We start from the raw sequence: 14,620 nt of genomic DNA on the forward strand, positions 1-14,620 counted from the left end.
AGCGTAGTGACTGGCGGGCTAGAGAGTGTGGTGATTGCTGTGCTAGAGAGTCAGTCGCTCACACTGACACCAGCGGTGGATCCTCCACACTAGATGCCAGTCTCGGTCACCTTGGGACTGGCTTTGTGGATCTGGGTATGGCTCTGACCTGGCAGCCATCTTGTGGAGAGGTTCGGGACTAGCAGCCATGATGGGACGAGACTCTGGAAGGGTGGCCATGATGGGACGAGACTCTGAAATGGCGGCCAATGGCGGGACGAGACTCTGGAACAGTGGCCCTCTTGGGAAGAGACTCTGAGCTTGAGGTCATCTTGAGAAGAGGCTCAGGTGCAGGGACTACAGAACAAGAAGGTGCAGAAAACACATATGGCGACCATAAGAACTGGACATGATGGTGGCCATGATGGGCCAAGCTCCGTGGCCACTGGAGCTTGCTGATGTTGCCCAGAAAATGGCAGAAAATTATCATAAAATAGATAAACAGTCCAAGGTCAAACACACAAAGGCAAGGCAAGGCAAGGAAACAGAGAACATGGAAAACACAAAAACGTAACAGGCTAACAATATCCAGCGATGTGTGTGAGTGCAACCTAAATAGTCCTCTTGATTGGAAACAAGTGTAAACGGATGCTAGGTTCATAGGCAGAGGGAACTTGGGAAATGGAGTCCAGGGTGAGTAGTAATGGTAAGGGATGGAGTGCCCTCTAGCAGAGCTCATGGAACTCCAGCTGGTGAGTGTGACAGAGCACCCCCAACCCTAAAGGAGCGACTTCCAGCAGGAATCCAGGGCAGAGCAGGTTGCCAGGGTGGAGCCGAAATATGATCTTTCACACTCAGAATTGTGGCAGAGATATATTCCCATACTAGCAGAGCTCATGGAACTCCAGCTGATGAGTGTGACATAATTAAATATATAATTTAATGAGTTTTAAGTATTTTGGCAATTGGTTAATACAATAATGATTATAAGTATACCTTTTTTATTATTCATGTGTATAGTTCATGTGTTATTTGTAAGATATGTCACAGATTAAATTGTTGCATGGAAGCATCATTCAGTATTTTAACTAGACAGATGTTTCACAGCTTAATAAAACCAGTGACTAGTCATGTTTAATGAAATCAGTCATTACACCCACTTGATAACTGAATGCAATGGGATATGTAGATTACAATGAATGAATGCAGTTTAGGTGTTTGTTGCCTTCTGAGAACATTAGATCAGTTACATGTTACATTACTTGAATACCACTTTGAAATTCAACACTGTATTGTGACTCTCATAAACATAGGCTGCCAATGCAACACAATACTGTATTCAGTTTACTGGATATCTAGTGAGCTCCACCATTGTGATGTGATAAGCTGCAGGTGTCTGTTTTTGATGTAAACACATCCACAATAAAAGACAGACCAGTTTCACCAGCTGCCCCTAAGAAACAAATGCTTTAAACTCTGATTTCTCCAAAATAGTCTTTGCCTGCAAAAATAGATACCTGTATTCTGTCTCTTTCTGAAATAGCAAAATTATCTGTGCACTCTTGTGAGTTCATTAGAAATAATCTCTTTGTCATATCAGTACAGTCATTTACGCACAATAAGAGCGTAAGTAATTCTATCACCTCCCATTGTCAGCCTTGGGTACGGTTTTATCAGAACCATCTTTCTAGTTCAGATGACAATAGTTGTGATATTCAAAACCACCTTGTGTCAAAGAACCGCCCCGCAGTCCAGATGAGCTGAGCTGATGTGAGCGCGAGGCAGAGATACTGAATAGTTGATGAGACAATAGTTAGTTTGACAGAGGGGGAAGAATGGAAAGTCTGGAACTTATCTCCTTCTCCATTCTGGACCGAGCCAGAGGACTGTGATGGAAAATTACTCAGCGGCTGTGGATGTGCACTCGTGAGAGAGAGAGAAAGCAAGAGAGCGAGCGTGAAGACGAAGAAGAAAAGTGGATGAAATGGTCAGCATAAAAGCAAGTCCAGAAATAAAGTTGTCAGAGAGGCACGGTGAGAGATGTTAGAGGTGCTCCGGTGATCACAATGCTTAGTCAGGGCCTGGAAATGCAGCGTCTCACACCTGAGAATCACAGCCGCTTCCGTTGGAGCGGGTGGAAAAACCTACTGCTGCCGCAGTTGAACAGACGCTCGCTGTATGTCTACGGCAGCGAGGTGGCTGTGGAGGAGGAGTGCGTTAGACAGAAGGAGGGAGGTGTGTTGGTCATCCATCCCTTCAGTCGTTTAAGGTACTGTAATCTGTCTTGGTGTTTTTATTTAGTAGAGGTTTTTTTTTTGTTTTTTTTAATACATTTTACTTTATTTTATAGCCTACTTTTTAATTAATTAATTAAATTTAAAATATAAATAGAAATGTTATACAATAATAATTGAAAAAAATAAAATAAAATATGTTATAAAATAAAAAATAAAAATACTAATGAGTTTTGAAAAGGACTGTCATGCAGTCTGTCATGTAAAAATGCCATGTTTTAAATCATGTCCTTATTTATGCAGGAGTTATTACATCATGTGTATGGTGGCCATAACATTTCTCAATCTAATTGGCATTCCAATGGAGATTGCCTTTCTAGATGGCAACAGTGGAGTAGGTTGGGAGGGTTTTAATGTGTTCTCGGACACTCTGTTCCTGATTGACGTGGGGCTTAACTTTCGCATGGGGATCATTAATGAGGACAGTGAGGTAAGGATTAGCTCTAGACATCACAAATATCACATTGCTTAAACTTCTCCAATGAATCTTTCTGTATGTTACACAGGGAGCCATAATGGATTTGAAAAGCATTCGACATCAGTATTTAAAAAGCTGGTTTATACCTGATATGGTGGCAGCATTCCCAGTTGGTTACATACTACTTATTGCGGTAATGTGCCTTTTTCTGCAAAATCTTTTGGCTGTATTGAAATTACAAAGCTCCAAATGGAAAACTTGTGTTTTGTGCCATTGTCATGACAGGACCTACAATACCACAGTGACTCTCCCTCATCCAGAGCCACCAAAATGATGCGCATCTTGATGTTTGTGAGAATCCTCAGTCTTGTCCGCCTGCTGCGTGTTTCAAGGCTCGTTAGGTTTTTCAATGAGGTGGAGAGAGTAAGTAATGAATTGCTTGAACAGGAAACTGACCTTATCTTAATTAGGCAACGCTGAATGTCAGTTTAGTCATCATTCAGAAAAATTCTTTGAATAATGCTTTTGATTTTTATATTGAATCTCTGCCCATATAGGTTTCAAATGCCAACTTGGAGGTGGTGAGGGTGTTCCTAAGAATTTTGTCGTTATTTATGATGATTTTCCTGCTGTGCCACTGGAATGGCTGTATTCAGTATTTTGTGCCTATGCTTGAGGAGTTTCCCTCAGACTGCTGGGTTAGAAGAGAGAATCTAATGGTAAGTGTGTGAGCAACATATTCACATAAAGAGCATTCCCACATTTATAGAAATGTTATTAATTTTGAAAACTGTACTTGCAGGGCCTGGAAATATCATGGAAATGAATAATATTATATATATGCATACATATATATATATATATATATATATATATATTAGATATGCTCTAGAAAGTAGTCTGTCATCTTACTTGTATATTATTCCGAAGCTGAAGCTGAGCACAATATTACAGCAATAATAATACTGAAATCCTCTTAGGTAATTTTCACTCCTATTAATAACTGTGTGAGTCTTCTCTGTGACACTACGTTTAACCTATTATAATTAATTACACTTTTTGAAAAAAAGGTCCAAAACGTACTAATATGTGCCATATATGGACTAATATGTACACTTTAGGTACTAATATGTACCTTTATGCACCCTTTAGGGGTAAATAAAATACAATGTGTACCTTTTCAAAAGTTAGTGCCCTATTGACAACTTTTGTACCTTTATTCTGAGACTGTATTACAGAGAGTGTGTAATATTTCTTGTTTCATGGTTTTAATGTATACAATATTGTATTAATGTCAATGCTTTGTGTAATTTGTCAGAATGCCACAGTGGGAGAGAAGTACTCTTTTGGAGTCTTTCGGGCCCTCTCTCATATGACTGCAATATCATACGGTTCCTCTGAAACACCCACAAGCAAGGAGTATACTTTTGATCAGCTGATTTAGCAAAATGTTAATTTTATATCACAATGCACAACTGATACTTCTTTTAATGCCTGATTTTTGTTTTGTTTTTTAGATGAGGTTGAGCTGTGGATTGTCATGACTAGCATTGTGTCTGGAGCCCTCATGTACACGGTGATGGTCGCCAACACTGCTGCAATGATGACTGATGTGGACATAACAGCAAGAGCATACAAGAACAAGGTGCAAGGAAAACAAATATATTGCTAAAACAGCATATTAGATTTTTATTGGGGGTGTCATTCACATTTTCTGTTCCCTTATGTGTTTGTTTTTACATAGATGAATCATATGGAAGATTATATGACTTTCATGAAGCTTCCCAAAGCCCTTCGCATGCGCATCAACAACTTCTTTCAGGCTCGTTACGCAGGAAAATGGTATGATGAGAAGGATGTCCTGAAGTGGGTGTCTTCATCTCTCAGAGAGGTACTGCTCACTGTTGAAATTGCTAGATAGTCACAGAAATGATTATTTAGAAGATGTTTGGCTCATGTTTTTAATAGTGAAGCAGTGTTTTTATAGTTTAATGATTGTTTGGATGGATTTGTTAGGACATTCTGATGACCATGTGCTCGGCCCATGTGAGAAAAGTTCCCTTTTTCCGGAACTGTGATATCAACTTCATCAATGCCATTCTTCTGGAGCTGCAGTATGAGGTCTACCAGGAGGGTGACGTCATCATCCGCCAGAACACTCCTGGTGACCGCATGTTCTTCATCGAGCACGGGCAGGTCCTTGTGGAGAATGAGTATTTCCAGAGGGAACTGTGTGATGGAGACTGCTTTGGAGGTTTGACCCGAGTCATGTTGCTTTGTCAATGCAATGTCTGTTTAGACTGTGTTGTTTGTAATACTCATGTCTTGAAACTATTTATTAGTAAGCTGTGTTAAAGGGATAGTTCACCCAAAAATTCTTTCATCATTTACTAACCCTCAAGTTGTTTCAAACCTGTTTGAGTTTCTTTCTTCTGTTGAACACAAAAGAAGATATTTTGAAGAATGTGTGTAACCCATCAGTTGACGGTAGCCATTGACTTCCATAATATGGAAAGATACAAGTCAATGGCTGACAGAATATTCATTTTTGAGTGAACTATGCCTTTAAATAATGTTTTTCCTTGCCTTTTCCAGAGTCATGTCTCCTAACAGGAGGAAGGCGTTTGGCCACAGCACAAGCTCTGACTATCTGTCAGCTTTTTTCCTTGTCGGTGGACTCCTTTCATTGTGTTCTGAAGGACTATCCAGACATCAGGAAGGAGCTGGAGACATTTCAACAGGATAAAGACATTTTGTTGTGTTGAGAAAGTAAGTTTTAGTTCTATCCATGACACAATTTGGAGCACAACTTAGTTAATTTAATAGTTTTACTGGAAACCATGATATATCTTTTCAAGATTCTATTTGAAATAGAGATTTTGTTACATTCTAAATATTTTCTTCTTTACTATCTAGTTATTTACTAGTACTTTTAAATTATAAATGTGTACATTTATTTTTAAATAAACTTTTGAATGGTAGTGTTAGGTAAGATAGGAAAAAATCCTTTTAAAAATATAACACACTGCATAATAAGGATAATTAAGGATGCAAGAGTTTAATGCATTTTGATCTCTATTTTGCATTTCTATTTTAATTGGTAGATGGCTACACTTGCATCAAGCCCCTCCTGCAGCTTCCTCAGCATGCACTTTGCCTGCTTTTGATTTGCCAGCTTTGCTTTACTTGGATCTTCCTCTATATTGGCATAGATTTCCAGATGTGGTTTTGGAATATTCTGTTCCAGCTGGTAAATGTGGGCTTAAGTATTCCCTTGTTCAACAGTGTATAACAAGCTGTTGGAAAATGGACTTTGTATAGCAAATAAGGTATGACTTGGCAACCGCATTGGAATGGGATTCCTCTGAGAATACTGATAGGATGATTTTAGACTGTTTGTAGGCCACCTTCTCCAGCTTCGCTACTCCCTCCTGGCCTCCGCTGCTATACTACTTTCCAAGTGCCCACAGGAGGATGCACAGCTCACAGATAAGCATAACCAGTTACAATGTTTTTGGGACCTCTGCCACTCGCTCCTCTAGTAGGTTTCTGCTTGTCTGCACCTCCAGGATCTGCCTCTTTACGCCTTCCTCTGTCTTCCTCTGAAAAATCCAGAACAGCACCCACTGGTGGCCTTCATTTTCCTGTAGAGGGCATTCATTTTATCTGACCAGGTCCTCATTGTACAGTAGGTATCTATCAGAGAAGCCTTGTTTAAAACAGAAAATATGTTTAATGTTTTGGCTAATATGTTAGTGCTTTCAAATAGTGTGCTGAGTTCAATTTTACGTTAAAAATGTCCCACAAATGTCAGCAGATTATTTCCAGAAATCAGCATAGCGGATGTATAAATTCTGTCGAGGCCTAGAAAAAACTCACCATTATTTACATTTAAAAAATATATATATTTAGGGAGGAAAGGGTCAAATTTTGACCCAAAGGTTGTAGAGATAATTGTAGCTCTGTTTAAAAAAAAAGGCAAATGTTTATAAAAGTCACATTTTAAAAAGATGTTAATAAAATATTCCTGAATAAAAAGTGAAGTTTGTTTTTTCTTCTCTCAATACAGAAAAATGCACTGTTCTTTATTTTCAGGGGTAATATGTGACCATGTTTAAATTAGGCATATACTGTAAATCAACAGTGACAGGAGTTTGATAACAGTGTTTCCTCTTAGCTGTCCATGAGTTAATTCCCATTCTCTGTAGGCCTTCAAAGAGAAAGTTTCATTAGTCACATATATGTTAAGATACTCTTGCAGATTTAGAATTGGCCAAATTGACAAATTGGCCAGTCAAAGTTTAGGGAAAATTAAACATTGTCTTTACTCTGTCATGGACATATAAAACATGCATTCATTTAAAAAAATAATAATAATTAAACATGAGTTTTTAATGTTCAGTCCTTTAATTTGAACTCTATCTTTTTTTTTTTTCTACTATTTATTATTCAAGTTAAATGAATGGAAACATTCAGTTCATTTGGTTAATATAATCGGAAGGAATAAGAAACGTAGCCTAACCTAAAAGAAAATCTGTACCACTGAGGAATGAAGTGTCCAGAAACTAAACGAAGCAGAACACTGAGGAGATATCTTGTCATGACTATTGTGCTAAATGTAGTGGCAAATAAAAGCGGCAGTAGCCTGTCTAAAGCTCCTTGAATTCTGGAACACTTTAAAGGATGAATTGAACTGTGCTTTGTGCTTCTTAACCGAGGGGTAGGTCATAGGGCACACAATAATAAATCATAAATAATAAGTACACAAAAATCAATGACTGTAATTAAGCAATTATTCAAAGAAAACTATGTGCATTAATTGTTTGTATTTGGGTAATATTTTCAGTATTGTTTTAGACAGATTCTAAGGGTGAACATTGTCACTAAAAACAGAGATCTGTTAATCACAAGGGCATAAATAAATAAATATGCTGAAAACACTTCTTCTTTCGGAAATCCAAGACATATTCTAATCATATTAGACATATAAAATACCTCGACGCCTCATTGGCCGCTTTGAGCCGTTGCTGCGTTACGTCAACGCGGCCGCCATATTTATCCGGGCAAGACTGCTTTAAAAACAAACGGAGGTCAACGGGGGAGCTGCGGGTTTTCTGGATAAAAACACGATAACGTTTACATTTATCAACCGATTTCAGTGGTTTGTGATCTACATGGACTTAAAAATAACTCTGCCTCCAGTTATTTAGTTAGGCTTGGAAAATTGTGAAAGCTCACACTCGTGTTGATTTGGTTGATTTTTTTTCTGTTAACAATTCTAATATTAATGTAGTATAACTGTGATATATACATGTCATGTAATTTTAATGTACATTAAATTAAGTTTTTTCATTGCTTTCTCTGTCTTCAACCTCAACATTTTAGCTGTTCTTGTGCCTCAGGTCAGAACACAGCTCATTCCCTTTGAAATACTGGGGTTAAAAATCGAAATAATACATCTTTAAGTATTAATAATTTACCATAATAGAGAAAATGGAATAAAATCAGCGAATACAAATCAAAAAGTGACAGACTGGTAGTCTGCTTCCTATTTTCATAACACTCTATACAGATAAAAACTCCTCAACAAATATTAACAAATGTAACTGATAATCCTTTATGGATTCAGTAAAACTTAGTTACAGTGGTAAAATATTATGCACTGATACAGTGCGCAGTAAAATATAGTAAAAGTGATATGTAATATTAAAAAATATATGTAGTACAAGTTGTAGTAAAGTGAATAATATAATAAAATAGCGAGTACAACAGTACAATAATATAAGTGATATAGTAGATTTATAATAGCAACAATTATATGTATAATACCATAATAAATGAATAACAATAGATGAATAATAGCAAGTAGAATATGTAATATCAAAGGTGGAATAATACAGAATAGACAATAATGAAGAAAAAATTAATAGTAAATTATAAAGTAAATTAAATAATAGTGAAAACTACAGTTTTATAATAGTATTTGTGTAATAATTATTAAACAAAGACACAACTGAAGACAAGCAAAAATGTATGGTTGTCAATTCCAAATTGTGTTTATATATATAAATCCAAATTATTATTTATATATAGATATAAGATAGATATAGATATAAAATCCTCTGACTCAATCTGCAGCTCAAGGACATTTTATTTCAGTTTTCAGTTCTAGCTTTTCCTGGGAATAGAGTGGTTTAGTTGTGACGTGAAAACCTGACTAATAAAGACTAATTCTCCACTGCTTCCCTCAAGATTTACCTATATTTCATAATGGGTTTTTTTAAATTAATGAGTAAAATAAGGTTTGTGGTAAACAACTTGACAAAGCTTGACATTTTGCTATACAATGCAAATTACACTCACTCATGCAGAAAACACAAATTTTGAAAATGTTATTTATTTTTCAATATCTGTTACTACATAGGAATGTTTGGGGCATAAGTATAGTTATGTTTAACACAGACCAGAATATGAGATGCCCCCAAAAACCTTTATATTAATCAAAATTAATAATCATTATTACAACATCAAGAGCAATAATCAACAATGATTTTGTCATGATATTGCAGCTTCACTCAATAAGGAGTTCCTGTGTTTCTGATTTCTAGGCTATTTACATTATGCAGTTTTTGTGTAAATGCACATACAGTACATGATCAGCATTAAACAGCCTGTGTAAATAATTTTAAATGCAGTCTATAGTATTGTGATTGACTGAAGAAACTGGTTATTTTTAAAAGTTTGACAAAAAAACCCGACAGAAACATGTAATAAAGTAATTATATTGTTATAAAAATGACCCATACAAAGGTTAAAAAATGCTCCTGGAAGTCTGTTCCGGGGAGAGAGAGTGGCTTGAATATGATCAGGGTCATTCTGGCCATTCATTCAGGGCTATTCTGGGTTTTAACCCAGAAACCCAGAATAACCCACAACATTAGGATGTGGAAGTATAGCCTAGTCTCTTGGAAATTCAAAGAACGGGCTTTCTTCAGCTTTCCTTAAGGCTTGCGTTGTCCTGTTTGCAGTTGGCTAAAAATGAAAAATATATAATCAGTCCACAGTTTTATGATAAACTATGAAATCCTTATAATCTAGTGATGATAAACTTCCTCTTTGTAAATGAGTAGTGGAATTAAAGAGAGATGCTTTAGCTCCATCCCTATCCTGACAGTCTGACAAAGTGCTCACTGTACATATTGTGCTCATAACACAATTTAGTTTATGATATAAACTACAATATAAGTTAAAACTTAATAAGAATTAATTTAAACTTTGATTTCTCATAAAGTCTCAGCTTTCACAGCTTACTAGCGATATCGCTAACGTTAGCTATTAATAGTCTGACACTGGTGGCTAATTAAGCTGTCAACATAATGTTAAAAATGACCAAAAAAACATCCAGAAACAACTGTTCAGTTTTACCTGTGAAAGATAATGCCCTGAGATCTGTTTTTATTGTTGTGCGACGGTCTGTAGATGCCCAAGATGCCGACGAGTCAGGTATGTTTTCTTCTGTCCCGGTGTTGTGCCGAATTCTGACCCTCGCCAGATTATTAGCTCCCTAGTATTGGTAGGTTTGGGGTTAGGATTAGGCAATCTGGTAGCGATTTCAATGAGGGTGGTAATAATTTGGCAGGGAGTCGAAAATGGGCACAACACCGGTATGAGAGTTATGGAGAGTTGCCCGGAGTAATATGGCGGCGACGTTGACATGAGGTCGAGCAGCCAATGAGGCGGCTAGGTATTTATATGTCTATGGGGAAAACCACCGAGCACGAAATAACTGCACAGAACGACAGGTGGCAGTAATGAGCCGAACGGTGTTTGGATGTGCGTCAAGTCTAACGAGTCAGACAAAACGAACCCGGATGGACCGCGAAATTTGAAAGAAGAGTTCAGATAGATATTTGTATGTCGTTGTCTGAATCTAATTTATAAAACCACAGCAACTTTGTTAAGGTATAATGCGATTTTATGCTGAACTGAATGTGCTCAAGACAGTATATTCATTGGTTTTGTTATTGTGATAATTTACTTGTTATTGTACACTTTCCATATTAGCTGGCCAGTCCAAAACAGTTAACGTTACAGTTAATTGTTTATATGGCTGTGGAAAAGAAGGATAACACGTTTTATGCTTGTATATTATTATGGTAATATCATATGTAATAATATAATATAATACTGATTACTTACTGTTATTTCAGTTTGTAAAACAGGAGGGACGTTGAGAATGAATCCTTCAGAGCGTTTCTTTGCAAAGCTGCGGAAACTGACTGTTTATCTGGAGACAGAAAGCAACTATCTCCTTCATGCAAGTCAGAACCCCCAAGACGACGATGGTAAGTTGCCAGGAAATATTTTGTAGCTACTAATAAAATGATCAGGTCATAAGTATGCATCTGTTGACTGGTGTATGTGATCTGTTTTATTCAGAGGATGAAGAGAATGGGGCTCAAGCTCTGTACCAGCTGCACTCTGAAGTCAGAGCATTGAAGGTATATGTGTATGTTTAGTTGTGGTTCATGATTTCACTTTATTTTTAAATATGGGCTTCATTTAACACAAAACCATGTGCAGCGGCAAGTTCAAAATCAGGTGGCTACACATGACGCAACAAGTACTGAACTGAGGAACTTTGTGAGAAGATGCTTGGTGCTGAAGCAGAGAACCACGGAAGACATTGACAGACTGAAGAAACACTATGAGAAGTATGGCTACAGACCACAAACAGCAAGACAGGGAAATGCAGGTAAATGTTTATTACATTTGAGAATGTTAACATCCTGCTGCTTGACTTTTGTGTTTATTGTCTCTAATTGAAGATTAAAATAGATTCTTGCTTATTTCAGTGGAAATGTTTTTTATTTACTCACTATTCTAGAGATGAATGGTACAAAGGATGCAGATAAGTTGGATGCAGCAGATGAAGATGAAGCGATGGGACAAGGGCTTTGTGAAGAGGCTCAGCAGCCTGAGACACCAGAGAAGATGCAACCACCCGTTGACCAGCTGCGGACCCCAAAGCTCTCCGATTTTGGTCTGTCTGCACTCCAGTTCCAAAGAGTGCTTGGTGAAGCAGAGCCGCCCCACAGTGCTGCTCCTGTCCCAGCTGTGGCTCTGTCACCACCACCATTTGTCATGAACATGCATCCACCGCAGCCAAAGACGCCCAAGTGCTCTCTGCGTATGGAGGAGGATGCTCCGACTCCACGACTAGAGGACTTTGGCATCTCTGAGTACACCATGTGCTGGAACAATGACTTTACCATGGATTTGTTCAACAAGAAACCACCAAAGACCAGCAGGTATGCTGCTTACTATGTCTGGGTGTGAATATCACATCACAAGCATGATTTGCTTCAGAAAAGACTAAATATGTCACTTTCCAAACATGCTTTGAATTTTTTGTAATTCACAAAATTTAGCCTAATAGGGTAAATTTAATGCTGCTTACATAAAACAGGATTTACATCTTTAAGAGTAAGAGACTTTACTACTGATATTTTTGAAAGTTAAGTTATATTATTTAAAACTCATTAATTTGATTGGGTGTGATGTAATTAACAGATCTCTACATGAAAAAACGTTTACACTCACCAAGACTGCATTTATTTGGTCAAAGATACAGTGGAAATAGTAATATTCTGAATTTATTTTAATTTACTTTATTAATTTATTCCTGTTATGGCAAAGCTGTATTTTCAGCATGCATTTATTCTAGTCTACAGTGTCACATGATCCTTCAGAAATCATCCTAATATACTGATTTGGTGCTCAAGAAACATTTCTTATTATTATTATTTGTGCAACTTAATATTTTTGTGAAAGAGTTATCTTTTTCCAGGACTTTTTGATGAATAGAAAGTTCAAAAGAACAGTATATTTGAAATGGAGAACTTTTGTAACATTATAAAAGATTTACTGTCACTTTTGGTCAATTTAATGCATGCTTTTTTTTTGTGAAAATCTTATTGATCTAAATTTTGAAATGTGTTGTATGTATATTTAGCACATAATATGTGTGTTGGGTCTTTCACAGTGAAAGAACAGAGAATGGTCAGAAACCCTCTCGTGTTTTCCCCACTTTGTCTTCTGCGCCTAACAAAGGTGTTGCCAACGGTAAATAATACCGACTGTTGTTTTCTTAATATTATGAATAGTTATCAACCTGTTTGGAGTTTTAAATAATTGTTTCTTAACAGTATAACATTTAGTTCCTGTAGCCCTGAATGTGTGGTTACATTTGTGCGTTAACGATGTGTTACAAAAAAATGCATTCTTGTTTTTTTTTCTCCAAGCTTCCCTTTTTTGATCTGCATTGTTGTGTTTAAATATTCCAGATAGTCTGGAATCCCCAGAGCCTCCTGTGTTTTGCACCCCAGGATTTAAGTTTGAGAAACACCGCGTCCATCCTCTCCACCACTGAAAGGAAAGAATGACCTTGATTCTCCTCCTTGCCTTAATAACTGCCCTTCTACACCAGAGCTCCCTGCATTTGAAACTCCTTTTATCAGAAAACTAATAAAAAAGGTGTGATGCGCTCCTTAACTCATTATTTTAGTTACTAACATGTAAAAATCTACCACAATAGACATGACTAGTATTACATTAAACCATAATCACATTCAGTATTATTTAAAATGTGTAATGGTTTCACTCACTCACTCCAATTACCGTTTCAAAGGACGACAGGCAGGAAGAAACCGATAGACACAGGGCATCACAGGAGGGCAGCTGTCCCCTAGCAGACCTCTCAAACACAAACAGAGCTCCTTCATTTGATGCTCCAGAGATGCCAAAACTTCTACGTTATGAGGATGAGGCCATACCTGAGATGCCGTCTCTGCAGTCCCTTTTTGGGAGTTCTCTTGCTTTCGTAAGTAATCATATTTTGCTCTTTTAATCATTCAAATTGTATTATACCCTAGATTTGATGCTAAACCTTATAAATGAATTGGTGAATAGTTTCATTTATTGAGATGCACTTGACATTTGCCCTTCCTTTAACTCTGAATAGAAAAATGCATCTAGTGATGCTTCTGGGATGAAGACGGGGGCAGATCACGTGTTAGACCTGAAGCAGAGCCCTGTCCCAATGCATGAAAATGGCTTCAACCAGGATTGGTGCCTTGCGACTCCAAAAGTCAGAGTGAAGTTCCCTGCAGAGCCATGCACACCAGAGATGCCCGATATAAGTTCAGTCACTCAGGATATTTTAAAAGTGAGTCACTACCTTGTAATGCTGAAATGGCAATGTTGGAAATTATGACTTATGTCAAAGAAAGAAAATAATATGGTTGTTAAAATCTAGATTTTTTTTTCTACTCCTCTTTTAGCTTGTGGCTCAGTGCAAGTATTAAGCACTCACTACTGAATCTGAGCTGATGACCATGAAGCCTGGCTTTCAAAAATTGGAACCAAGAGGAGAACAGCAGAGTGTAGTCGTAGAGTGATTCTACGGAATTATATTTCATTGTGAGAGCAAACACTTTTAAGGAAACTTTAAACCATTTGAAAATAATACTTAATAAAGAGAATCAAAAAAAAGAAAAAGTTATTGATGGTTATGCAAATGGTACTGATTACACTCAGATGTGTTTGAAAAATTTAGACTAAAGTAAGATTACTAAATAATAGCACAAATACTATTACTTATATATATTTAGTCTCTGAGGAACACTACAGTTCAAGACTAGTTTGCAAATAAGGCAAGATGGATGAAATGCTGAAAAGCCAAACATTTGGCTCCATAATGTAAAAAAAAAAAAAAAAAAGTAATTCTATTGAAGTTTAGATTATGTCTATGAAAATCTAAACCATTAATGGGGGGTAATTCTTATGGTAAACTCTGCTTAAGTGAAACAGTTTAAAAGTAAGTGCAAGTGCTTTGTTCATACAGTGTCAAAAAGTCAGTTTATAAATG

At 36.9% G+C, this 14,620-nt stretch overlaps 2 protein-coding genes across 2 annotated transcripts; both read left to right on the forward strand.

Moving 5' to 3' along the window:
- The first annotated feature begins 1,613 nt into the window (after positions 1 to 1,613).
- Positions 1,614 to 6,708, forward strand: hcn5 (hyperpolarization activated cyclic nucleotide-gated potassium channel 5). The gene is made up of 11 exons (XM_058787605.1): positions 1,614 to 2,248; positions 2,517 to 2,703; positions 2,780 to 2,884; positions 2,977 to 3,114; positions 3,249 to 3,410; positions 4,010 to 4,103; positions 4,209 to 4,336; positions 4,436 to 4,582; positions 4,708 to 4,945; positions 5,287 to 5,460; positions 5,796 to 6,708. Exons 1-10 carry the CDS (start codon positions 2,046 to 2,048, stop codon positions 5,454 to 5,456), a joined length of 1,572 nt encoding a protein of 523 aa, XP_058643588.1. The 5' UTR covers positions 1,614 to 2,045; the 3' UTR covers positions 5,457 to 5,460; positions 5,796 to 6,708.
- A 3,772-nt stretch (positions 6,709 to 10,480) lies between these two features.
- ska3 (spindle and kinetochore associated complex subunit 3) lies at positions 10,481 to 14,527 on the forward strand. Its single transcript, XM_058788041.1, is given in 11 exon segments — positions 10,481 to 10,603; positions 10,902 to 11,036; positions 11,131 to 11,192; positions 11,275 to 11,446; positions 11,579 to 12,002; positions 12,737 to 12,816; positions 13,038 to 13,100; positions 13,103 to 13,227; positions 13,382 to 13,573; positions 13,715 to 13,918; positions 14,034 to 14,527. Coding segments are annotated over 10 exon segments (1,455 nt in total). The 5' UTR covers positions 10,481 to 10,603; positions 10,902 to 10,927; the 3' UTR covers positions 14,058 to 14,527.
- The last annotated feature ends 93 nt before the right edge of the window (positions 14,528 to 14,620 follow it).

This window comes from Onychostoma macrolepis, chromosome 09, assembly GCF_012432095.1.
Source record: "Onychostoma macrolepis isolate SWU-2019 chromosome 09, ASM1243209v1, whole genome shotgun sequence".
In the NCBI taxonomy this organism is placed as follows: Eukaryota; Metazoa; Chordata; class Actinopteri; order Cypriniformes; family Cyprinidae; genus Onychostoma; species Onychostoma macrolepis.